General features: G+C 44.8%; 1 protein-coding gene across 1 annotated transcript in view; it reads left to right on the top strand.

Moving 5' to 3' along the window:
• The first annotated feature begins 597 nt into the window (after positions 1-597).
• ESYT3 (extended synaptotagmin 3) overlaps positions 598-27,972 on the top strand; it is a 241,697-nt gene continuing 214,322 nt past the window's right edge. The window contains exon 1 of the mRNA XM_078682402.1: positions 598-2,082. Coding sequence (XP_078538528.1) covers positions 1,723-2,082 — 360 coding nt within the window. The 5' untranslated portion in view covers positions 598-1,722. The remainder of the gene's footprint in view (positions 2,083-27,972) is intronic.

Consider the following 27,972-nt stretch of genomic DNA (forward strand, 5'->3'; position numbering starts at 1 on the left):
ACCTTACAGAAGTAACACTAGACGTTGTAGCACCCAGGATATTGTGTTGCATGCCGAAATACGTATATGGTCCCGCAAGGGAAGATACCCAGTCTTGATTTCACCTTATCCCTCTTTCTTCTACCAACCTGCACTTCCTGTCTCTTTCTCTATGCTCTTTTTTAAGCCCTGCTTTTCCACAGTTTCATCTCCATCCCCTTTCCTTCCTATCTCTTTAAATAGGTCAAATAATCCTCCACCGAAAACAAAAAAACATAACTAAAATGCATTGTCATTGACTCTTTTACAACGCCATTAGCTCTATCTTTCACTAATGCAAGACAGATTGCACTACAAACGCTTGTTTCAATGACCGCGCTGCTCTCAGCCTGCCCACTGCAGCGCAGCCTCTGCGCGGACCGCCGAGCACTCTCGCTCGGGAGCCCTGGGCCAGGGAAGGGCGTGCCGAGCTCCGAAGGGTGGCCTTGGACGAGCTCCCACGCCCTCCTCGCGGGGCGGGGCCGGGCAGGGTGTGTCCAGCGAGGGAGCGCTCTAATTACAAGAGTTTGAGGCTCCTCAGCGGCAGGACCCGGTGAGAGGGCCGCTGCGGGTGGGTGCGGTCCCGATGGGCAGTGCCCTCATTACCAGAGTTTCGCAGTCCCCGGCTGTGCCTGGCCTGGATGAGGTCGGGTGTGGTAATATCTGCCAAGGGTTCCTGGTGTGAGATGGGGGTGGTAGATGCACCGCCGCGGGTCCGCAAATGAACGCCAGCTCCCGCCTCCTTTACTGACCGGGCTGGGCCCGCGTCTCTCACCCGTGGCCCCTGGAGCCGCGGTGGTCCCGCTCCCTGAGCCTCCTCAGAGCGAGCGAGGGCTGTCCCCCATGGGAGGGGCGTGGACGCCGGGCTCCTCTCCGCCTCTGCCCCGCCTCCTCGTCCGCCTGTCCGGAGGTAGACACACATACCTATCGGGAGACTCACGGCCTCGGCTGCTGCTGCCATGGCGGGCGCGGGATGAGACACCGGCAGGAGAGGAATAAAACCGCGCGGCCCGGGCCGGGCAGCTCAGAGAGAGAGAGCGCCGCCGGCCCCGAGACACCTGGAGCAGGGCACAGACACTGCCCGCTCACCCACCCCTGCGCCAGGCTTGAGGAACAGACCCCCGGGGTGGCAGTGCCCCGCTCGGACCGACGCACGCCTCTGACTGGGAGTTACTTCTGCACAGCCACAGCCTTGTACCTGTCCCTGGCTGAACCCGGGCAGGGAATAGTGTCCCTAGCCGCGCTGCCCGGACAAGGAGGTGTGTGCCCGGGCTTCACCCTCTGCTGACCCGACAGGGCGGCAATAGCTGCTTCTACTGCTCTGTCCCAGCCTGTTTGGTATCCGGGCAGGGAGTTGTACAGCTGAGAGTCGGACCCTCCTACCTGGACTGTGGCTGTGTCCGACCCTCTGTTACCTGAAGTAAATAAGTGCTGTCAGTCGGGCCTCTTCACACTCACACCCTGGTGCCTGGTTTTTGAGCCCTCGTTCTCTAGGCGCTGTCTAGTGTACCGGCTGATTCCGCTGACAGGCCCCACTCCCCTCGCCCGGATCTCCTCAGGGCATCTCTCAGCGTGGATCCTGAACTCGGCCCCTGGTCCTCATCTCTACTGTTCTTCTTAGGCGTTCTGTAGCTCCTTCATCAGGACTTCACCTGTCCTGGTTCTTGTTCTCACCGACCACCCTCGCCCGGCTCTAGCAGCAGCATGGGGGAGCAGGGCAGGGCAGCTAACAGGGACCCGGGCCCCCAGAGGCGCCAGCAGAGAGGGGGGACCCCGGAGCCCGAGCCCTCCCAGGAGAAGGAGTTCTCCCCCACGGCCGTGAACCTGCTGCTCCTGGAGATGATGTCCTACCTGTGCAGGGCCGTCTTCTACCTCATCCCCGTCTACCTGTGCGGATACCTGGGCCTGGGCGTCAGCTGGGTGCTGCTCGGCCTCCTGCTCTGGATGTGGTTCAAGAAGAACAAGGGCAGCAAGCTGAACCGCCTGACTGCGGCCTACGAGCTGCTGGAGCAGGAGAAGGAAACCATCTGCAAGCAGATCGGCAGCCAGCACCTGCCCGCCTGGGTGAGTACAGCTGGCATGGCCACCCCCACCTGTGCACAGGGGTCTGAGGAGGTGGGACCACAGGCTGGCATGGAGCATTTGTGAACTTTGTTTTACTATTTTGAGTTTTACAAACACCTTATTGATCAGTTATATAAGATAAACATTTTGTTATAAAGGAGTATGCTTTAAAATAGAAATAACGTAGAATATAACTTGTAGAATTATACATGTAGGACTATGAATAATTCAGAACATTAACGGAAGGCATGTAAACAAATATACATACATAATAACTAAGGACATTAGAAAAAAAATGAAAAAAGATGGAGAAAAAGGATTGAACAGTGGTATATTAAACTCAAATTAGAAACTTTTGAGACTTAAATGAGAAGTGAAGAATACGTAATATTATACGTAGAGCATTTCAAAACTCTGTTTTAAAACCAGATCACACCCAACTGCGTCTTGGGGAATCTTCGATTTCAACTCCAAAAATGAGCCTTTGCTGTTGAAAATAATAAACACTGTATCCAGTGCAGTTCCTGGGCAGTTGCAAACTGTGCCACATGTAGACAAGGAAAGTACACAGCGTGGCTTTCTAAAGTTGACAAATATAGACATTATCCACATATACTATCATTCCAAATATTCCTGAAGAGCAGTAGTATAATTTCAAGTCATCCCATGTCATCAGTGGATTTTTAATACGCGTTTTTTTTAGGTGCAACTTTAATGTTGCTGTTATTAGGAATTATACCATTATTGGCTATATTATTAACGCCGAGACTGGAATGCAAAATAGCTGGTAAAGGTATGCATGAAATGTTGGGTTAAGCAGTTGCACCATTAGTATGGCATTTCCTCAGTCATTGGTATGCAATATTTAAGACAAGCCTGTCGGCCCAGTGGCCATGATTGGTGAAGGCGTCTGCAATAATTGGCTGTTCAGAGCGAACCCTGCAAACTTTTCCTTCAGAAGAACATGTCAGTTGATTAATGTCAGACTGACTCTTAATCTCACAATGAACTCATTCATTTTTCACAACATCTGTGCTCTTTTTTTTTTCTGGTTACATCAAATGTATTTGTTTGTATATTTTCACAACAGTATATAGATATGAATGTTTTGGTTTTTCAGATGCGTGTTTTGCGCACAACATGGCGTGCAATAAGAAACCAAGTACTCTTTACCCATAGTTCTTTAATACTTTTGGAACTCAAACGGTAGCAAAATACAAACATAAGAAACACATTCAGTCCCCTCAATGGAGCAAAAAAAGCTAGGTCAAAATCATAAACACCAAATGTATTTTTTTGTGTGTTTTGCTGTTGTCTTCCTTGATTCTAGCCCTCTATTCAAGTTCCTGTCGTTTATTGAAGCAGCCTACCTATTTCAATTAACCATTGCCTAACGCACAATGAATGGGTGGTAACTACTGAGATGGAGAATCCTCTAGTGGCCCAGCCTACCCCTAGGTACCCCTAGGGAGTATACACAGTTGGTGGCTACTCCTCCCCAAAACAACCCACATGAAGATAAGTACCAGCATACCTACCTGCATTTGTTCTTATACCAACCACAACAACCATTCTAATGAACTACACCACTTCCACTCTGCTCATTGACCTCACACATTTCATCCATGTTTTCTCACACATAGGCCAACTCTCTCCCTTACAGCCAGTGCACCCCAAAGGCGCTGTGGAACCCAATGGAACCTGCAGCAGTCTGTGGCCTTGTTGGGGTTATGACTCGCTACATATATGATACATATAGAGTACATACTCAAAACGGGCATTAAGCCGTGCATGGGGTGCGGAAAGCGCGAAGTGAATCCCCACACATTCTAACTTGCAGTAGGAGTTGCATGCCTGCAGAAACGGCACAGCCCAAGAATAACAGGTCATGCACATTTTCATGGAGAATGTGTATTTTTTTTTAACTAAAGGTCTGCGCCAAGCCAGCCTGTGAGCCGTGGCTGAAGGGGCTGGTTATAGCAGCCAGGCAACTCGAGAGATCTCCTCTCGACTGGCTCTTCCTGTTCTGTGACCAGAAGCATCTTTTTAAAATGAGCCCGCGTGTTTTGTCCCATTCTTGGTCAGTGTGGCTTTGTCAGTGGTTACATTGTGTTTCTGTGTTATGGTGACGGCGGAGGTTACCTGGTGATTCTGTGGGGTGTAAGGATTAGTTGCTGCTTACACTCCTCAGTGTGAGACTGTAGAATAGATGCATCCTTCTTTTTTTTTTTTACGAGGAATGTTTAGCTTAATACGTTGATCGACAGGTAGTGAGGTAAAATCAGGTGGACTGCAGTTTGATTAAGAATACATTCCATTAATGATCTCTTGAATCTGTGGTCACTTCAAAGTCGTTCAAGGGTTTAAGTTTTTGGAAGTTGAGAGCGGTGGTTAAAAATGACCCATGAGGATTTCCTATTCAGGCCTCTTTTGGCAAGCTCATGTCCACAATACCCAGAAGTTGGCCTTCAACTGTATGTATGCTTCTTGGTGCCTTTCACCTGTATTTTTGTTTGCAGTGACCTCATTATTTTATCTTTGTTAACACACCTAAATATCTCTCTCATATGACATGTGTTTCTGTTTGCTAGGTACAGTGCTGTACTGCTCTATGGGCCTAGGCAGGCACTTTATAAATCCATCCCCCAAAATAATGTTGGCATATTTAAAAGTTTCTCCTGCTAAGAGTTCCTCTCCGAATGCATAAGGGGTTATGGTTTATTAGTGTGAGTCACCAGGCCTCAGTGTATCTCAGTTATGCGCTCTTTCATTACCCAACAGGTGTAGTGGAAAGGCGCTGGGCCTATTTTCCTTGCATGTACCACAGCCCATGACACGCATTTGATGCTAACAACAACTGGTTACAGTTGACAGAGGCGTGTTCGAGGAGTTCTCCGCCTGTGTTTGCCTCTGCTTGCCTTGGGGCTGTAGGTGCCGCAACGCTTCTTAAGCGGATAATTGTCTGTTCCTGATCAAATCAATATGTACATTTTACCGAGCCTTCACACCAGAAAGCTAAACATCCGGTCAGACCACTGACACCTCCGCAGTCTGTATAGAATAGATGCATCCTTTCCGGTGCTTCGGAAACCAATTTCATTGGCGAACTGTCATGTTATCATTTGAAAGATTTTGATCATGGTACAAGTTAAGAAAATGAATAGTTTCATAATATATGTATAATTTACGCCTTGTCACGCTGTTTCTTTATCGATCGTACTTTTTACAGCTGAGATATAATCTGCCTCTCATCAACATCAAATTACCATCTCATTTACTGCATCTCTTGAGACTCTGCCCCCAAACTCCCACCATCGCTCCCACGCAGATGGTCAAACCTAACAAAGTCCAGTGTTTCGCGTATAAACGTGATATTTATAGTTCCTGGTGAAAATCCAGTGCTGAAATATAGTGAGATGTTTACAGAGCTGGTGATGCAGCATTTCTTTCCCCTGTAATGCAGTTTTGTGCGCACGAGTCATCTTTAATCCAGTCAAAGGGGTGTTTATATCTGATGCTCGAGACAGGATACACAGTCAGGAATTCCTAAATGTTGCCCTGCCGGTTTCCAAAATTAGTCTGTGGATTCTGGAAGAGATGGTGGGGCAGGGAGTTTCTTCGCAGGCTGGCTGAGCCTTTTTTTGTCTTTATTCATGTGTGAATTATTTGTACCTGAAACACTGTGTCTGTTCCAAACACTGTGCAGTAGGTCTCTGTAGGTAATATGGCGACGAATGGTGGCGGGTAAGAGAAGAAAGTGCAGTTTTTTGACCACAGCAACATCACATTTTACTTTCTTGTATAGGACAACATAAGCTGCACTGTTCAACAAATTTCCCTCAGCCGGATTGGATTTTGAGCAATCCAGTGCTCCATCAGACACAGGACTGTACCCCCCTGCTAGCTGTGTGCTCACTCCTCTATTCTAACCATCAGGTTCTCAATCAATCCACACCTTTCCTGACTGAAGGACCAGCCTGGATGTTTCATACGGATACAACACCCCAGCCAGGAACTGCATAACACCGTATAACCCCAAGTGTCCCTCACCCGTTGATTCAACCACTTTGGGAGAGTGTCGCTGTGGGCAAACACTCTCCTGAGAGGGATCATTTGGATTTCTTTTGGTTTCCTCTTTGTCCCTTCCTACTCCATGTGGACGTGTCAGGCATATTCCATGGAGGCTTGAGGCCCAGGCCCCCAGGTTAAACATTAGTTCAGAAAGAGTAGAGGTCAACCCTCATTTTCTTAGATGTGGGAATTACCACATTCTGATCTTGTGGAGAGGTTGTTGACTTGATGTTTGAAGGTGAAATGTGATGGAGGTTAACAGGCAGGCATATGGGTTCAGCTTGGCTTGCGTGAGGGGTGAAGATAGGATGGGTAGAGTTGGAGAGAGAAAAAGCCGGATGGGGCAAGGGCAGAAGAAGGGCCACGAAGAGGGTCACTTTTAATAGTGCCAGTCCAATAGTGCACAACAGTCCCTTTATTGGACACTCCTGTTCAAATACCTCCTATCAGGCAATACACTTGTATCGATGACACTGAATGCCCTTTCACGCTTATGTAGAGTGCAATGAGAGCGGCTCTTCAGAGAAGAAAAAACATGAAAGGACAGATAGAAGTCTGAAGTGCAAGTACATTGATCTCCAACTCCCCTTTTGAGGAGTTCGGGGCCTCAAACCATTAACCACAAACAAAAGGAGCATATTCAAGCCAAGAGTTGCATCCCCTTTCAGCCTCCTGTGATGAACCGTGAGTGCTTGCTTCCACTTAGTTCTTCTTGTACTCTTACCATATTTAACATCAAAATGTCCTCACTGGGTGCTCTTATTGCTTCATTTAGTCTCGAGTTGTCCTGGTACACATTTGAAATGCAAATGCTAGTAAGAGCAGATGAAGGTCTTGCAGTGAGTGCGCGTTATCTGCGTATATGGCCTGTCGATTGCTTGAGAATCCCTGGTACTGCCCGAAGCCCATTACAATAAGACACATGTAATGATGTTTGCTGTGGGAGATTTACCACTGTGGTTTCTCCCAAATGTATGGCTTGTTCTCTTGTCCCACTCACAATACAGAGGTATCTTTGGTTGCTTATGAACAATAGAAAGGCCCTGCCCTTAACAATAAATGTTATCTCCTTCACTACATGTACTAACTAGCTTGTCACAACCCGGTGACCAGGGGAGCTCTTTGTCCAGCACTGGATTTACTATTATGGAGCAGGGCCAAGGTGCTCGTGCTGTGGTGCATTTTTGTTTTTACTCTTCAGTTAGCACAGCAGTACAGTCAGGAGTGGAGGCCTGCATGGGAAGCCGACCTCATCACAGTCTGTTCATTTGCAAAGTGCCTTCATTGCAACCACTGGCCCTTAAAGTGACAGAGATTGCAGTGACAGTACAATGGAGCACTTTGAGCTGCTGCCACCTTGCAAATAAATAGTAACTACCTACTAAAGTGCATGTTGATACATTCCCTTGTGTGTAACAAAGCGGAGCCCCTGGTTGCACACTTTCCCTCATGTTCTCAGTGGCACACGGCGTGTGCATTGCAATTCATAATGCCAGCTGTGTATCGGAGTGCCCCTCTTGTTGATTCTGCTTGTGCAAACCCAGCTACTCTCTGCCGCCATGTTTTGCAAGTGGAGATACATTTGATGCATTTTTCTGTGTTCAAATATAAATCACAAAGAAAATACTTATCTGAAACTCTTCATCCTTCAGTCACTGTCATAGTATGAAACGATAATTAAAAACAATTCAGTATAAAAATATCTTGCTTGTTATGTTGCATTGTGATGATGCGTTCTACCTTGGGGTGCATAAAATACGGCAACGGGTATGTGGCTCAGACAGGCTCTATAATTGCAAAGAATAAAGTGAATTTTCAGAACTTTTACTCATTCCACAAATTAATTTATTTGATATGCCCATCATTTGAAATCTCCAGCTGGCTTTCATGCAGCCTTCCTCATTCCGTAGGATCATATTCACTGTAGGTTTTGACATATCCTTATTTCATTACAGTTGGAAAGGGATGCTCCTCTCTCTGTTGAATTGAATCCTCCTCCATTAAGTTTAATCTTCATCCCCTTTGCATTTCCAGAATTCCACTGCTATCTACCTTTACAGCAAAAAATGGAGCAGTTTGCATTTTACCCAGTCATAGGACATGGTGTTAGTTCCTCTCCTGTAATTTTCTTCACCAGCACAGAACAGTAGCCATGCGCTTTGCCATAAGGTTAACAGAACGTATGTATATCACACAAGCCACTTAGCTAGATGCAATTCCATAAGTAATAAAAAGAGAGTCTAGAGCGAAGAGTCAATAAACTGAAATGTATCCATTGGCCAGCTATTTTATTAGTAGGCCACACAGGACAGCTGCACCTTGCCTGTTTCCGTCAAGAAGAAAGTGGTGAAAGTGAATGTGTTGGATATAAGCAGGGCTTTAAGTGGACCGGGTCTCACCTGGTCTGAACACCAGCATTTTTGTTGTAAATAGAAGCTGGAGCCTGGTATCATGTAGGTTACTTTATTCAAGTCTTCAAGATGGTAAGTTAAGTTACAGAGAAGACCCACCAGGAGTGACTAGTTTGTCACTCAGCCTGCCTGGTTCCAACTGCCAGTTGTCACCAGGTCAAGCCCCAAACACTCCATTATGTCACCCAAGGTTCTAGTGTTGACATCATGTGAGTGACCATGAAATCCCCAGAGGTAGAAAGAAGACAGGCTAAATATAACACATCTCCTTTCTTTAGGGAAATCAACAAGATGGAAATACAATAGATAAAATTAGCTTGTGCGTACACATCCATATAAAAGTACACATAGCATCCATTCCACAGATGGAGAACAAACACATCCCAAACAGTTACAAACACAAGTCAATGACAACACATCCCAAACACAACTAGTCCCAAGTCCCATCCCCTTTCCTTGGGAAACACAAACACAAACTAAATTAGACGAAAAATAATGGAGACCACTTTGCTCCGTAACGGGGTACAACCCTCCCCGTGAACTACACCTTGGAGTAGCCATTGCTCCGTCTCCAACTTCCTAAATGAGGCACTCAATGGGGTACAACTCTCCCCATGAACTGCACCTTGGAGCAACCATTGCTCCGCCCCCAATTCCCTAATGGGGTACTCACCATCCTTAAATTTTAAGAACAAACTCTACAACGTAACGGGGTACAGCTCTCCCCGTGAACCATAACTGGGATACAATCATAATTCCAAAACCACAAAAGAGACGGGGTACACATCTTTAAAATAGGAGTATATAAGTTTATAACTCCCAACACTCAACCACACATGGAAACCATGTATACAGATTCCAAGAACAACTCCTCCTATAATAAACTGTACAGGGCCCTCCTGACCCCAAAAAACAACAAGCCATAAATGCACACCACCCTGTAGGTGCACAATAATACGACACTTGCCACTCACACGCCACTCACGACACCTGAAAATACTTCACGTGGCTTACAGCAGTCCAAACGCAACACTACGCAGGTACTCACTGTACACGCCATTAACTTGTAACCAACCAAACCAAAAAGAAAACACACTCTTCCCTGAAACATACACTCACCAACCACCACTCCCAGAAAGCACGAGACAAACACTACAAATGACCAGCAAAAATAATGTTAAATAAAGTCCCATGCTCCGGTGAGCGGTCTCTCACCCGAGTTCTCCTCAAAGTTCTCTTCAGTAGTAGGAAATGCTGTAAATACGGCAAGATTTTTTTTTTTTTTTAACATTTAGGTTGCTTTATTCATTATAGTCACTAGAACCTTTGGTGACATCATGTCAATGACAGTGAAATCCCACAGGCAGAAAAGAGACAGGCTAAATACAACACATCTCCTTTCTTTAGGGAAATCAAAAAGAGACAATTATGAAAGGTAAAATTAGCTACGATGTACTCCACCACATAAAGGTACAACATCCCAAATAGTTACTAACATATCCCAAACTCAAGCCCCAAACACTCCATGATGTCACCCAAGGTTCTCGTGTTGACATCATGTGAGTGACCATGAAATCCCCAGAGGTAGAAAGAAGACAGGCTAAATATAACCATTTTTTTAAAGGGGGCCTCGAAACGGGTCTCTATCGGGCTCTGTTTTGTGCCCTGGCACAGGCATTTCGTTTTTTTTCCGGACTGCAGTGACCGCAGGCACATCAATGTGCACGTGCTCACACTGCTCACTTCTCACTAGTGGAGAAGTTACGGCATGACGTCATGCCAGGTGAGTGTTGTAGGAAAAGGGAAATCCTTTAATGAGAGTCATTTTCTCTCTGGATTTTCCTTCTCTTTTTGAAACCCAGGAGCAGCAACATTGTCGTGGTGTCACCAGGGCTTTAAATGGAAGCTTTTTTAAATATTATATACAAGCCAAACCCAATATTCCTAACTTTTTGTCATTATCTGGATGCAATGGCAGAAACGGCAAAATACAAGTCAGATGACACACTATGCTAAGTACTGATTTTTAGCTTATGTGTTTTTAAGCCATGCCCTTAATTACCCCCTTTGTGAGACCCCCATCTTCCCCCAGTTGTTTCATCCCACTTAAAGCCCTGGCAGAGGTAGTCGGATACCACAAAGTGCCCCAGGCAACTGTGAAGACATTGAAGTCCCATGCTACATTTTTCTCCATTTCCCTTGTGCAGAGAATGTAAGAAAGGAAAGGCAGAGGCTATCCCTACCGATGGATGAGCGTCCCAGAGCCAGAGTATTGGTTTTATGCTTCTGCAAGAAGTAGTGACCTTCATGCCAGTAATGTGGAACAGTATAAGAATCTTCAGTTTGCAAGAGGCATTGTGGGAAAAAATCAGAGTGAGCAGAGGAGGAGGTGGCCTATGCTCGCTCAGTCAAGTAATGCACATACTGTATTGCTTAAGAAATCAGTCAAGGGCACAGGTGCATTGTACCTACCTCTTTATAAGTCTCTTGAGTGGTCAGTCAGCCTAGGTCTCTCCGATGTCTCAAAACCGTGCGTGTGGACTGGGTAACTTTGGTTCGACTTCAACGATGCAAGCACTCTGGGGCTCCAGCCGTGGCGGAGTCCCACTGGCCTCAGTGAGGATCATGGATGTGCGGTTCTTCTCACTAGGTGCTTCTCACTTGTGTGGTAAGTCTTCCAGTGAGGTGCTCTGGTGTTCATCTTAAGGTTGGACTTTTAACTAAAGTAGCCTCTCCTTTCTTTGTCTGACTTAGCAGTGCTTAGTAACTCGTGGCAGCACAAAAATGGGATCTTCGGCTCTGTGGTCGCCATGCAGGGTCTCAGCTCTCAATCCAACTTCCTTTTCAGCGCGATCAGGGGCATGATGTCCACGTTACACGGTCTTTATCCCATACCCTTTTAACAAAAACTGTTGTGAATAGTTTCCCTGGTCCTCTGTTTTGTCCACACTTATTCGAGGAGTTTTGAGTACGAAGAGGTGAACACTGCATATGCAGTAGGGGCTCATTGGCATTTCCAAATGGCCAGTCAAATTTAACGTTATCCACACATTTTTGGGAGAACCAATCCGTGCAGAGTGCATTTCTCTTTTAGACACCCACATCTCTATGACAATCGTATGGAATTTAAACTATCGATTTTTGTCTTGTGTATTACAGGTAGACTGTACTTGTCTCTGACACTAAACACAGAATTTGCAAGTGGGCGACCAGCCATTTGGCTAGGCCAAATTATTGGTACAAGTTTTGCTGTGTCTCCGGTCATGCTGCTGGAAGGGGCTCCTAGTTTCTAGCAGATCACAAAAGGTCCTTCCTGGGAATGTGTATTGAAAGAGGCAATACACTTTGTCTTACAGTGCATTCCAGAATGTGGGGAATCCTATAGAGTGGTGCATAGACACCCTGGGAAGGGCAGATGGCAAATGTGTTGAACGGTTTCCTAAATTACTAACTCATACTTGATTATCTCCCAGCAAATCTCCAGTTGGCTTTTGGATTTTGCGTTGGGGTTTTGAGTGGTTTTGATTGCTATGCATTTCCTGGTTTCAACTGAAAGCATATGCTGCCCTGAAACAACAGTGGGTGTAAACCGTGTGGCACAACTTCACCTTCGATCCAGCCAACACTGTTCCCATGAAGTAGACCCAAGGCCATGCTCTGGATACAGCTTCTTTTGGGAAGAATGAAGTGTCATAAACCTGCTTGAGTGTGGGAAGAAAGCAATCCTGCTAATGGCCAGCAGCAACCCTCTATTGTGGAGCTTCAGATTAATATATTGATGGCATGCTCATTCCGAAGAAGGGCTGCTTCGTGGGACGGGGGTTAAGCGGGAAGTAGAAAACAAAGATAGAAGCAAAGACGAGTTTACTGTTTGATACTTCTATTTACTCACCAGAATTTACTCTCTATAAACTCATCTTGTTACCTGAATATTAAGGGTCCACAAAAGCTCCAAAGAGTGGAAATGGCACGTTTAAGCTTTAGAAGACCAAGAAACACTATAGCAATCCAATAGTCACCTCTCCGTTCATCTAAAGGACTTGGTGACCAGCGTAGGGTTTTGTGATGTACACATCCACATAATTAATTTACATGCTCTGAATTTTAACTATTCAATAAATGTAATATTTAAGTTAGTATTGATTGATATTTCGTTTATGAGATTTAATGTGTTCTGGGTTTTTACTATTAAATTTTTTAGGCACAGAGCCTTTCTTATTGACTCTGTTTTGATGTATTCATAGACGGTCTCCAAATTTACAATTCCCTTCTTCCATGGTCTGTGATTGCAAAAAGTACCTGGATCACAAGGAGTTTGTGCTGCTCGTCCTTGAAATGCAGCACAAAGGCAACAATATATTGTCACTACTGTCACGTGAGCAGGTACATGTGAAATTTGAACGGGCTCATGTTCAACTGTAATAACTGTGGTGGGACAATTTCACTGCCATGTGTCGCAATGAGCTGGCACAAGTAAACTGTTATAGGTGTGGGATGAGCAAGAGATGATTTTGAATGAGCAAGAGATGATTTTGGACCAGTGGCGAATCCGAGTGCGTCACTGCGCCTATGTTTGGACATATGATTGTTTTGAAATATGTTGACAATCTGTTGTCCTGGGAAATTTTTTGAGAAACAGTGTTGTGAATCACTAGGGCCCTTATGTCGAGTTATTTGGAATTATCGGTATGGGTGGAATAATGAGTTTGTGTCCGATTTGGGAAGTCTGAGAAATGCAATAATTTTGCATGCCATATTATCGATGCAGAATTTCCATGGGTGTTTCTTGGGAGACAATCACCAGGCCATGCCCTGTAGAAAATGTTCTGGGCATAGTCCTGGAATTCAGCAATTACTTGCAGCTGTCTGTGCTGAACCACTAATTTGAGGACTAATCCCTCATTTAATGACAATACTTAAGTTATTTTGCACTCTGATCCCTGCAGGATTTGTAATTCCATTCCAGAGGCAAAAGTAACATATTGAAGTAGCTGATCACCTTGGACTGAAAGCTAAATATGAGAAGCCCAAAACAAAACTCTACCAAAATACATTTTAGTTGCCATTTTAAATAGAACAGTTTTTTCACATTACAACAAATTATGTGATTACAAATTTTTACTTTACAAAATATCTTATTTTCCTTAATCTATGCCTCTCCAGACCACACACATATTCCGCCAACTATTCACCAGTTTGGGAACGGGCATTCACAGAATCATAAGACTTTTTTTTATTTCATAGATCTTACATCTCCTGTTACTTCAGCTAGTCACGCGTTACTAATTCAGAGAAAAAATAGTTCAATATCTCTTCTTACCGTACCTTTACCTTGCAGGAGATGTTCCAGCAATTGATTTTGGCTTTCCCCGATTTCTGTGCATTTGATTTCCACTGATCAGTATTGGAGTCTACTCACGGGGCTTACTGTTGATTTTAGATCGGACATTCGCCCAGACCTTTTAATTTTTTTTAAATGTGTATATATATATATATATATATATATATATAGTATACTTATAATAAGGGCTGACAGCCAGCCAACCATCGTTGTCCGTTGGTCTGTTATTGATGAATTCACGTTTTTAGGTTTCGCCCGCACAGCACTTGCGAAAGCTATTGTGTTTAATATAAATCTTAAAAGGGGCTTACATCCTGCCCTTACTTTTTTATTGGTTTGTGTGCTTACCAATTACTTTTTCTCCATTTCTATTGACTGTTGCTCACTATTTCCTGTTCCGTCTGTGTTTGCTCTCATCAGTGTCCCAAGGCCCAAGTAATCCTTTTCATCTACCAAACATCTTTGTGAGGCTGATGTCTTGATGTCGACAAAGGTCAGCACTGTAGTATTCTTGCTCTCCAGTGTGCACCTTGGCTGCACGCCAGTTCCTGTTTGTTTAGCCCTCGTAATCTCACAGTGGCTGTCTCTGTGAAACCAAGAGCTGCGGCTTAAGCAGGGACCCACTTGCGTCGAAGATGCGTCTTTCCTGCCCTAAACTTCCCTGAAATGTTGTGGGAGTGGTGCAGGCTAGGTATGCTCGCCGAGGCATGTTCATTGAGCTGTGAAGGGGACCTTTTTCAGTTATCTTGTCCCCAAACTAACTTCCAATTACAGACGATGTGCACCAAGTTTATTTGAATGAAAATGGCTCAAGAAGCGTGCAGCCACATTGTATACCCAATGCTGTTACCCCACTCACATGATAACGTTCTAATTTTCACGTGCTGCCCCACTCCGCTTGCATGCCACCCTCCTCTCCAATGTGTGCAGACAGTGATGGAACTAGGGCTTGGGCAGACAGTGACAGGCCATCTATTTTCCCAATCACTTGATCCACCTTGAGTCAGACACTGGTGGTAGGGGGTGTTTTATTTGAGGCAGGAGCTTAGCATAATGCGAGGAAAAGGCTGAAACATCGATGGCAATATTTACGGATATATCCTAGTGGCCACTACAAATACCCAAACTCGAGGAACCTCCATCGTTCATCTTGGTAGAGTAAGTAGAACCAGAGATTTGGGTGATTTGCGTAGTAAAGCCGAGGGTGTCTTCTGCAAGTGACTACTTCTACCCCTTACTTGAAAAAATCCTCTGTAGCAGGCAATACCATACTTATAACGAGATACAGGTAACAGTTCTTCGTTATAAGCGCTTACTTCTCTTGATGTAAACACATTATTCCATCCTCGTAGCCATATGTAGCGTTGACCCCAGTACCAGAACCACGGTGCAGGCTCGAAGCGCGTTCATTAAGCTGTTCAGAGGTCCCTTTGGTTTCAGTTTAGTTTGTACCCAAACTAACTCCCATTACATACCATTTGCACCAAGTTTATTGAAATAAACGGCTCAAAAAGCGTATATGCACATTTTGTACCCAAGGCTGTGACCCCACTCACATGCTACTGTTATCATTTTCACGTACTGCCCCACTCCTCTTACGTGCAACCCTCTGTTCTGGGGCAATATATATATATCTTGCCCTCTGTAATTTGGGGGGATGTTAGAAGCCTCCCCGCAGAGAGCGCCTGTCCTCCCAGCTCCAGAGATTTCCCTTTAGACCACAATGAACAGGCTTCTCGGCTGCACGCTTGTGGTGAGTGTTAAGCTTTCATTCTTAAGGGAGCTCGATGCTTCCCGGGCTCTGCTCCTTCATGACACCCTTTGCTTATCTCTGTGCATTAGTAATATGACTGAAGTAAAGTGAGAGAAACTCTTATGATCTGCTTTGCTGCTCTTTGAAAGGGAAGTTACCTCCTTACTGCTGCAGGCATGATGGTTGCATTTTCGGGGCAGTGTTTTTATTTCTCTTTTCGCATTAGATCTTTATGAATTATCTATATCAATATTATTCAAAGTCTCCCGGTTAGAAATGATCCCCACATTTATGTGACGCACTGTATGAGCTATGTGTTTATTTACCCATTTCAGTGGTACTAGTTGTATCGACCTCGGAAGGATTGGAGACTAAGCTGCCTGTTAAGGATTCAACCAAGAAACTTTTATCTTAGACGCAGATTTCTGCGATTAATGCCCACGATCAGCTAGCTCTTCACGATTGCTAGAAGGTAACCCCGGAGCTTGGATTCTTATGGTACCAGAAGGAATTATGTTTTGCTTCCCCTCTGCCACCTTACGTGGTACTACCCCAAGTGGAGAAGTGTGGCTCAATGGTTAGAGCGGCAGACCCTGATGCAGAGGTCTGGCCCGGGACCAAGGTTCAATTCCCGCCTCGGCGGGTCTTGGGCTCAATTTCCTCGGACCTGATAATTCTCGCCTCGGTGCCTATTCTAATCATGGGTCCCACTCTGCAACTCTGGGCGATAGCTTGCTTAATCTCCACAACGGCCCCAACAGCGCTGGGATGCCTGGCTTCACCTTGGAGGTGCCCAGGAGTGGACATTTCACAGGGAAAAGTCAGGAAGGGTTCCACAGCGTAATGCGTTACAGCGCCAGGACACCCCAGTTGGGGTATTAGTGCGCTTTACAAGTACAAATTACAACTATCTAATCTTCACACTTTATAATACCACCAGTAACAGCACAATAAACTGCCATTACAAAAAAATCATAACACTTGAACGGAGTTTCAGTAACTTATATTGCACAACTATTTACCAAGCTACAATTCACAACTGAAAACAGCTTATTATTAACCTAGACAAAACCTAATGCTTTCAGCAATGCTTGTTCTGCCCACTACTGCATATAGCATGTACATGTACATGTATTTATATGGTGCAAATCACCGACCCGGTATCTAAGCGCTTGCTTAGGGAACCCGTCCTGGTATTCCCCTGTGAGATACCCCGGCAGGGTATCCACAAGGTGAAAGCCAGGCATCCCGCCGCGAGGGGCCGTAGTGGAGATTAAGCAAGCTATTGCCCAGAGTCGCAGAGTGTGACCCCGTGAGTTGAGTAGGCACCGGAGCGAGAATTGTCGAGTCCGTGGAATTTTTGAGCCCGAGACCCGCCGAGGCGGGGAACCGAACCCTGGTCCACGGCCGCTCTCAGCTTCCGGGTCTGCCGCCTCTAACCACTGAGCCACGCTTCTCATATAGCATGGGGCACTGGGGCCTCCCACTTCAGCCACTGGCTAACTTCACTGTGAGTGACAGCATTCTGCCCCTTCGAAAGAAGCACATTTACACACACAGTAGTTGCCTTGATATGCCAGGGAGTACTACAGCATTGTGTGCTTTTAGAGAACAAAAATTAGTTTTAGCGTTTTTTTTTTATTGGGGAGCCACGCACTCCTTTAACAATAAAGTTTTATTAAAAAAACCATAACAAAACCAGTATTGATAAAGCCAAAAAGCTGGACCAGAAAATGCTTTGCTCTTTGAACAGTTGCACTGGATAATCGAAGCATTTGGAGGAAGCCGTGTTTACAGCTCCAGGTGTTTGTAATCCAGGCTGTAAATGTCTAGCAACATGAACTGCGGATGCTAAGCGAGAGCACACCAGGGACCTCGAACCTCTTATTTTAATTGAAGGGGAAACTCGAATTCATGGCTCAATCTCCTAGTAATGCGAAATTCGCCTGGGAGAATGCTTGTTACTCGATAACGTGTGCAGGCGGCGAGTACTTTTGTGTTTTTTCACACATGGCAATAACCCGGAAAACGCGCACTTGCTCTTTTAGTTGGAATTATATTTGTATATATGTACCTCGTGCTACCCCTGACGAGGCGTCGAAATTGAATGCCCCAAGGCAGAATGCTGAATTTGTTGTTCTTTACCATCAGACCATAGAACAAGTGTGTTTCGAGGGAAAAAGCTTTTATTTTACCTGAAGAAGAGCAAACTATAGATTTGGGCGTGAGCGTGTTATTCTTATGAACACATGAAACTTGAGCTGTACACTGGAATTCTGGCGTAGAGCTGAGTTGGTTCATTAGCATTAGAAAAAAATAATAATGTGGGTTCAGGAGTTTATTCGCTGTTTGTAGTCGTTTTTTAAAAATAAATTAAGTCTTGTTCATCCAACTACAATCGACTCTTGACTTCCTGTTATGTTTATTCCCCTCACCCTTTATTCGGTTGACCTTTGCTCCTTCGTTATGTTTACTGCCTAGTGCTGGCAGTTGGCACTATTCTGCATGGTGCCAGGGTCAGGAGATGAATAAAGATTTAATTCATGTTGGCTGGTTTCCTCCTTGCCTCAGAACATACATTGGCGTCGAGGATGAGATACGAATCCATACTTGAACACAAAGAAAATACATGTAACACTTCCCTATTTTCTGATACCTAACCCCTGAGGGGACCCACGTAGGCGCTGGTTCTCTAGCCATCAGCACTTTGCATTTTAGGATTTGTAATTGTAGTTTTGCTTCTTTGGTTATATATATCGGCAAACAAATATTAACCCGAGACGCCATTGGCTAAAAAGCCTGGATTGGCTGAAAGTACCATTTAGGACAAGGGGTCACGTGACACTTAAACTGAAGTAATTTAGTGGAGGAATTTACAAGACACATGGCACAAATTCCAGTCAAATAAGGTTGTAATGCTAGCGTTTTCACGAAATCAAAATTAATGCCTGGAATACCTTCAAAACAAAAATGTTGGAGAAACCGAAAGTAAATGCTAAGGAGCCGTGGGCAGGTGCCACTGACGTCTGATACCGAGTTGACCACTCATACCGCGTAAGATGGAGACCAGTTATACCTGTATTTCACGAAAGAAGCGGTAACGGGCAGGCTTGGTGAGCCTAGTGGCTGTAACTTGCTGTCACGATCTGTGTATTCATGAGAACGAATGGAGTTGAGGGAAGATCGTGGTAGATGTTCGTAGTGTCATCTTTTAGGGAGAAACCGTGCACTGACACAAAAAAGTAGAGGACCAAAGAAAACACATTCGGGTAGCTGAGCCTTGTATTTTTAAAGCGAGGAATAGAACATTTGTAAAATGCTACAACTGTAGGGCCGATGAGATTCCCATTTGTCAATTTAGCTACCACCATGTGGCGAGGAACATTTGAAGACTAATCTAGCCGTAACTTTCCTAGGGTTTGACTCTGTAAATGAAGCATTGTGCTTTGAATAACTATGGTCATGTCACCACAGCTACCTTTGTTTACTAGTAGGTACAACTTTGAATATCTTAATGTAGCCATGTGTAAGGCACCAGCCTTTTCTCGGAAGTATATGAAGTGTTACTGTTGTTACCAAGGAGAACTTTTCAAGTACATACCAGCGTAATGTAAGACTATCTGTTTACGGTGATGGCTGACTAATGACCGGGTGAGTAAAGCGGATTCAGATTTCCATTGACATTCTGCGCCCACGCTGTGGTTACTTGCTGGCACCCTTTCATTCTCGCACGGATTCAGGTTTTCATTTGTGTTTTATAAAATACACTGTACTCGTGGTGCTAAACAGAGTAGCCAAAAATTGCAAAATAGGTAAGAGATTAGATTTTACCCAAAAATGTTTTGACATTTTTTTTTCTCCAGAAAAATACTACATAAGAATAAGGTGCAACCATGCTACTATCTTGTCTTGGAGAGATGATGCAAGCATGGGGGGGGGGGGATTGGGATCTCTGCTTGCCAGCATAACTGTACTAATTGTAGCATGCATGTTTTTAATATGTGGTAAAATACAGAATTCTAATAGCCGAGACAGACGTCGGCTATGTGTGCCACTGCTGAGAGATGGCCAGTCTTGTCAAGGGGATTCATTTTATGTAAGATGAGTAAAGAGTGCAGATCTGGGACATTGAGGAGATCTATATATGCATCTAATGTTTAGGCTCCGATACTTTTATTATGGCACACAAGGTGTACCAAAATGACACATTATCCAATAACAAAGTCGCTGAAAATTGCCAAATAAACAGTAAGGTAGCCCCAGCTCAAACATACTGCATTTAGTCACTCCTTGCCTAAAAGAGAACAGAGTTCTTTGCTGATTCGACCTGCTGAAAAACTATTGGTGACGTTCCCCACTACTGTTGTTGTCTCCTTTTTGATTCTGGGCTAGTCTAAGGGCACCCCACCACACATTGCATCCCCCTACGTTTCCATATTCAATACTTTCTCCTAGCACTGTGCACAATTCCGTCTGCAGTGTGTCCGCTTGGACAGTCGCCAGGATCCCAGCACCCTCCTGGGTTCCTCTCTGGACAATATCTAGTTGATCTGGCTTGGCTTCCTGCAGTGTCATGCTACTAGTCACGTTGTTTCTTAAAGCATCCAGCTCTCTTTCTGCATCCGATGATTCCGGTACTTGGCTGCCCAAAGTCTGCAGCCTCCATCTCTCTCAAAGCCTAACACTCTGTTGGGTCAGTTCCCCCACCTCTGCTTTTACTGCTTGTTTAGTGTTCGTTGTTTTTTCAAATATATCTAAGCACATTGCATTAATGGAGGACAGTAGGCATTTCTTACTTGGTGTAAGTTCTAGTTCTTGTCTGGACGATGCAAGGTGTTCAATTTTGCTTTTGCCCGGTGGACCACTCTGGGGGGTTAAAGAAGTCTTCTTTATGCTGGGACATGGCACCTACCACGTACAATCCAAAGGAGCACTGCATAATCCAAGATCGTTAACATCAGTCCTCTCATGCACACCGGCCTGTCTGGAAAGTGCAAATGGGCCACTCGCAGATCATCGCCAGAGTAAATCGATGGACCTGGGTACATGGTGCGTGTGGCATCCAGCAAACCGTGTCTGATTCTGAGCCGCCAAGTTCGACTGCAGGGTCTCCTTCATCCATCTCTCTCCCCTTGCATCACCTTGAAAATGCTGTAGCTCTGACCTGGCCCCCCCCTGCAGGAATACCTCCTTTTCTAGGTATCATGTCCGGCAGCACCACCAGTACTAGTGCTCTCCAGGCCACTTAACCCGTACCGCAGCACAGGATCACCACCACCGCTACTGGTGTCCATGCCACTGCACCTGTAAGTCAGCTGGGAAGTGGAGATCTCTGCCCATTCATGAAATTGATGTGATGTCAGAGTCGCTGCACTACAAACACCATCTGAGGTACCAGTGCCTCCAGTGCCGCTGTCTGTGCTCTAACGGCTCAAATGCCCCGATAGAGGTGTCAGCAGGTAGATATTAGGTTCAGTTAGTAGGAGCACTGGAGAGGCTCTGCCTTCCACCACATGCATCAGATGTAAAGCATAAACTGCAGACTGTAGCCACGGGATTAGGCCATGGCACTAACCGTGTGGGCAAAGAGGATGGGCCCCAGAGATCAGAAACCACATCCTCTCTTTTGTAAAGCGTTTAGGTTGTCCCCTCTAAGTGATAACGGAATACTTTTCACACTGAATGAGTATTTGAGTATCCTCTGCGTATGTGTAAAACACAAGGACATGGGCCAGCTGAACTTATGCTTCAACTATACCTGGAGACACGTTGGCTCCATCATCCTTCTCGCTTGTGGGGAGAAATCATCGATTGCCTCCTCTCCGATGCCATGCATGAGGTAACAACATCCCATAGACAGGCAAGTGCTAAAGCCTGGTCGATGGTGTCAAATACTGCTGATCTGAAAGGAGGAGGGTGTGACACTGCCACCATTTCAATTCTTCAAACCCACCCAAGAAGAAAGAAAAGTGAAAACCTGCTCAGAAAGGATTGCAGGTTCCTGACCGCTGAAGAAAAGGATGGCATGGAGTCACCGTAACATTCTGAGCGGTTCAAGTTTAAGTTTCACAAGCACAGAATTGAGGTATGTGGAAGGCCAACAGTTGTAAGTCCATTTGAAATGACTTCAAATAGGAGGAGGAAATTGAAAATATCTGTTATCGTGACACCAAAGTCTGCCTTCTATTATGTAATATTTCTGACAGGTGGCATCAAAGCTCGAGAAAGCCTTGCAAAAGAGAGGTTAGACCAGGCTTCTCCAACGAGTAACTCATGGCTGCCGGTAACTCCCCAGCTACCTGTAAGTAGCTCTCCTGTGTGCATCCCAGACTACTAAATTGGAAACTTTTGATTTGTTTATATAATATATGTATGCCAAATTTGAGCATTCAAGACACAAATGTTGTCTTTTCAGAACTCAGAAGGGGATGTTTGAAAAAAACCTGAATTTCCTAAAAATATTTAAAGCTGATTTTCGAGTGAAAAATTATATGGGAAGACTTATTACTAATAGTATTCCTTTCATGCCAGGAGCACTTCAGCCGAGGCTGGCATGTATTAACTAGTCGGAGGCATTCTTAATGCACGGAAGTGATCACTACTGGTAATCTTGCATTGGATGTCTGCTAATTTCATCTTGTTTGATGTAGTCCCTATCACAATACTAATAATATTAGTAGCTTGCGGTAATTTTCATTTAACATAAGTAGCTCTTCTTACACAAAACGTTGGGCACCCCTGCGTTAAACTATCGGGATCTATGTTATGTTATGTTATTAAAATATTTATTGAGCGCACTATCACCGATTGGTTTCTTGGCGCTAGAATCAACAGTGACATAGACGTGGATGAGGAATAGAGGATTATTGCAGTGCTTGTCTGAAGAGCCAGGTCTTCAAGGCTTTCCGGAAAGACAGGAGGCCTGGGCAGTTCCGAATCTCAAGAGCGAAGGTGTTCCATAAGCAGGGGGCAAGTGTTGCAAACCTGTGGCCTCCAGCGCGCTTAAGTTTGAAAGAAGGCGTCTGAAGGAGGCCCTGATGGAGTGAGCGTAGGTTGCGGGGTGGTATGTATCTGGTGATTAGTAGGTCGATGAATTTGGGGCTTTTGCAGTGCAAAGACTTAAATATCATACACCCTGTTTTGAATGCACAGCGCTGGGTGACTGGAAGCCAATGCAATTTCCTGAGTAGGGGAGTAGCTGCCTGTCGCCTCGGTTGATTCAAGATTAGCCTCGCGGCATAGTTCTGTACCATCTGGAGACGTTTGGATAGGTAGTTGGGAAGACCTAGATAGATGGCGTTTGCGTAGTCCAGATGGGACAGAACAGTGGCAAGCACGACCTGGGTGATTGCCTCGGGCGTGAGTAGGCGCCGAACCTTTCGGATTTTTTTAGCTGGAAAAAGCACTTGGAGACCACCTGGCCCACTTGTGCTTTTAATGAGAGGTCACTGTCCACGATGACTCCAAGTGTTTTAGCCGATGGGGAGGGTGTCGGGGCTTGACCTAAGTCCGGAGGCCAGTAGTGAGGGCCCCAGTACTTGACGCTGTCCCCAGTAAGGACCAGCTCGGTTTTCCCTGGGTTCAGCTTTAACTGGTTTTGGTCCATCCAAGATTTTATGAACCTCATGGTTGACTGGAAGTGCAGGATAGAGTTTTCAGTATTGTCAATAGTGAAAAGTAGCTGTAAGTCGTCGGCATAATTGTAGACCCTCACCTGTTCGTCTCTAAGAGTCTGGATCAGAGGGAGTATAAATTGAACAGGTGGGGTGACAGGGAAGAACCCTGTGGCACTCTGCATATGATGGATTGCCTGGTGCCAGTAAAATCTCCGAGACGTACTGTCTGCGTGCGGTTCTCCAGAAAAGAACTCAGCCAACCAGCCGCCGTGCCCCATATGCCGGCCTGTCCGACACGGTCGATCAAGATGTTGTGGTCGACTGTGTCAAACGCGGCCGACAGGTCCAGGAGCACCAAGGCCTGTGGGGAGCGTTTGTCCGCACAGTCTCGCAGCGTATCCAGGACTGTGGTGACTACTGCCTCTGTGGAGTGTGCCAGTCGAAAACCAGCCTGGTGAGGATCAAAACAGGAGGAGTCCTCAAGGAAATTAGAGAGGCATTTAGCCACATGGGCCTCCAGGACCTTAGCCAGATAGGGCAGTAAGGAAATGGGCCGGTAATTAGCCTTACAGGCTGGGTGAGCCCCGGGTTTCTTCAGAAGCGGTATGACTGTGGCTTCTTTAAACGATGAAGGAACTATGCCGGAAGTCAAAGAGCCATTCAGGAGTGTGAGGGCAGGGGCCGGATAGGTGGAAAAACACTCTTTCAAGATGTGGGGAGGGCAGCAGTCTGAGGGGGCGCCGGATTTTACTCTTGTCAGTAGTTCCAAAAACTAGTTCTGAGTTATAGGCGAGAACTTACTGAGGGTCCCAGAGCTTGATTTAATTGCCATACCAGTAGTGAGTGGGAACGCCGGTTGAGGAATGCTGGTTTTAATATCTAGTAAAAGTATCTAATCTAATCACAAACGTTTTGGTATCATCATCCGCTTGCCTCGTGGCAAAAACGTACACCCATCTATACTATGAAATTATCTCTCTAGACTTGCTCAAGTATTGTTCACATACAACTTCAGAATCGAAAGCTATCAGTTCCTAAATTATTGCAAACATTTCTTTGTTTTTTTGAAGCTTGAAGAGAGCAGTAAGCAGCTTTTGTTTGAGTTCCTGAATTTATTTTTGAAAGTGGGCTCAAAGGCAGAGCGGCATTTACGTTTGCCCTTTTTTACCGCTGATTTACATTTAGTTATGTGTTTATTGATTCATGGAACAGTACTCCTATACATTGTTTCATTTGGCTTCCTTATAGGAAGGTCTGCAACTCCGCCTAACTTCAGAAGCGACAATTCAGTATACGCAGTTTGCAGTCATGGCCTTCCCTTTTGGATACTTTGAAAAGCAGTGTTATTAACTCACAACCACTTGGTACTTTTGGTCGTCAAGTTTTCATTTCATGAGGACCTTTATGATTAACACATGAGATCCAACCCACAAAGAGATTGGCAGAGTGATTTGACCACAAAGCTGTTTCCATGTTAGCCCAGAGCTATACAGTTTGTGGCAAAAATCCTATCTGGTGTGTGTCCATGGATATGGCCTGGGGCTCCCAATAATTGAGGGATTCCAGGAGCATTTGTGTTATGAATTTGATTATGGACCATGTACAACTTCCTGCTTTTCACCAGTACGATACAATCACCTAAAATGTACACTTGATCATAATACAACGAACCAGTGGCTAAATTAGCCAGAAAGACTGCACTGTTGGCCTTAAAGCCATGTAGTAGATAAACCAAGTCAAGGATAAAAAAAAGGTTTTGAGAAGTGGAATAACCTACAGAGGAGTTTGGCCTCAGTAGAATGAGAAATGTGTTTCAGCGTGAGCCAAGAGTCTATTAAAAAGCAGGGTAACCACTCCTTCCATATGGGAAATGTAATTTACGTGCCATGAATCTCATGCCACTGAAGTCAAGCTCACCTGGCTGATGAGGGTTGATGCTGCAAAACTGGCTGGTTTTCATTTGGTGTCTGTTACCTCATTTCCATGTAGACTTTGCGTTTGTTTAGTTGCATAGTATATAATTTTTATTTGTATGTGCTGCCTCTTAATTCGCATTAGAGACTGAGGTATTTCCACCTGATGTTCAGATCTCCTCTTCTCTTGAGTTGCTGGTGTGGTGTTTGTATGTGCTTCTGTCGCTATGTGCTGTTACAGCCAGATGTCCGTAGGATCCATGAAGCATGAGTGCTCTTGGGACCGGCTATAAGATTTGGGTGTAGTTCGCTCTAAAGTAAAACGCAAGCCCTTGGAGCACATACATGATTGCTCCTATCGTTTTTAATTACCAATGGGAATTAATTGCGACTTTTCGTCAAAGTATTAGCTGATGGCTCTCCATCCTTGATAGCTTTCTCTAGCGGTGCGCCTTGTTTCTATACAGGGCAAAATACATGGGAACTAGTCCTAGAAACGTCACAGGAGGTTTCAAATAGCATTGGAAATAACTGTGTGCGAGACGTCATCACCCCGCTGACAGTTATATATTGTTTGACAGTTCCTTACATGTCGAAATGCAGCAAAACCAGTTGAATCATGTTTTCTCAATACTCCGTACAGAACATTCATTGTAATCTTAGCTTTCGATTCTGAAGTTGTATGTGAACTATACTTGAGCAAGTCTAGAGAGATAATTTCATAATATAGATGGGTGTACGTTTTTGCCACGAGGCAAGCTGATGATGATACCAAAACGTTTGTGATTAGATTAGATTGGATTAGATACTTTTATCGGGATTTGTGCGAGAAGAGGAACTTTTTACTACTTGGCACTTTCGGCTGAATTCCCCAATTGTGTTTTGATAGTTTCATGTAATGTAATGACACCAACAAGCTGACTTCCAGCAGTGTCCCTTATCTCCTCTGAAAGACCAAGCCTGACAGTTTTAATTTCTGCCCCCATCCTAAAGTAGTGCATACCAAACTATCTAGAGTAAAACACCATCTCTTCAGTGACTTCTTCAAAATATTCAAACGTTGAAATGCTGATAAATTTCTGCTGTTCTCCCAACAGAAAAGTTTCACCTTAAAATGAACACCAAGCATTCGGGAAATTATTCCATATTTGTTAACAGGCACAGAACCTTGTCATCTGCTCCCCAAAACCAAATCCAGTAACCTTTACCCAAGTGATCATTTTCAGATTGTTTAACCCAAATGCACTGGGAACGAGCAAACTCTTTATATCCCTGCCCTCTGGCACCCAAAACGTAGTAACTCCAATAAACACCTCCACCAGTCTTCCTCAATATGTCACTGGCAGCCTGGTGCCGCTTTCGTCTTCCCAGGCTCTCTTCCCAGCCGTCTTACCAGTATTCTCTTGTTTAGATCATCCAGTGATGTTCCAAGGCCTCAAAAATACTTCAGTAAAAATCAGTTTCTAATTTCGCAAACATTGTCACTGAAGATAACCTGGCTCCAATCAGACCCATGAAAAAACATGCCAAATTGTTACACCTTTTTCTAAATTTCGACATTGAATTTTCTCTCCACTTAATCAGAAACTTCCACCATACCTACCTACCGGTACTGTGTCCTAATAGACTGCACCAATAACTTTTCTACTAACTCCATTGCCGTCAAACCTCTAACTCTCAACATTCCGACGGCATTTTGGGTTTCTGTGGCTCTGCTCCCTGCATAAGCTCATGGGATCTTTGCCACTGCAAGCAAGACAACACAACCACTATATTATTGTCCACACCAAGCACGTGTGTGGCTCTAAACCAAGTATAAACAAATGCGGACAACCCAACATGAAAACTCTCAGCAGACACAATACCCTCAGCTCTGTGGCCCATTCGACAATTTAACCAGTTTCATTTTCCACAATGAAAGTTACCTTCCTGATAACAAAGTACTTGCTCTGTAGAACCAGGGCAGCTATCAAAGGAAAGCAAGCACTACTCATCCACTCCTGCAACCAGAATTTAAGCTATTGTTCTACATACTCTTTACTGTTTCAAAAGAGACCAAAATCCCCTGCAACTAAAGCACCTGAAAATATTTGTACCTGCCACATCATCTTATCAACCAACGCACAAAATTGCCACTCCAATAAAATCTGTCAAGAAAAATGTCCACACCTTGAAAGTCTGGCAAGACTGCTCCTATTCCAGCAATAAAATGCACTCTGTGATGCAGCAATAATGCTCTAAACATCCAAACCCAGCTTTCTGAAGAATGTCTATCCTGCTCTTACAACTCTGCAAGCAAAATTCATATCACCCAACACCCATGTTTTTTTGAGTTCCATCCTCTTCACCATAAGGTGAAAGCTGTGCTCAGGCCCTCCATCTTTTCTGGAGCTAGGGGGACTCCTAGTTCACCAATTAAATCCTGAAATACAGCTGATTCCAATCCACAAGTACATGTACCATGTTCACATACAAAAAAAAAATCATCCAGATAGGTGTCACCCTCACATCATTTGTGGATGCCAAGAAATTCCATTGCAAAAAAGTGCTAAACCTTTCTAACCATGCACTCCACGGACAATAAGTTGTCCGCATCAACAGCACTTCCAAACTGAAACCCGAATAAGGAAAAATCACCAAGATAAACTGGAAGCAATCTAAAAGCTGACTTTATATCACACTTGGCCAAATCTGCCCCACAGTCACTCTCCATCACCAGCCCGATATTCCCTTCATCTGGAGCATAATGCACTGAAGCATCTTCCTGTGGCATGGTATCGTTCAC

Source organism: Lissotriton helveticus, chromosome 3_1 (genome assembly GCF_964261635.1).
Source record: "Lissotriton helveticus chromosome 3_1, aLisHel1.1, whole genome shotgun sequence".
Classification (NCBI taxonomy): domain Eukaryota; kingdom Metazoa; phylum Chordata; class Amphibia; order Caudata; family Salamandridae; genus Lissotriton; species Lissotriton helveticus.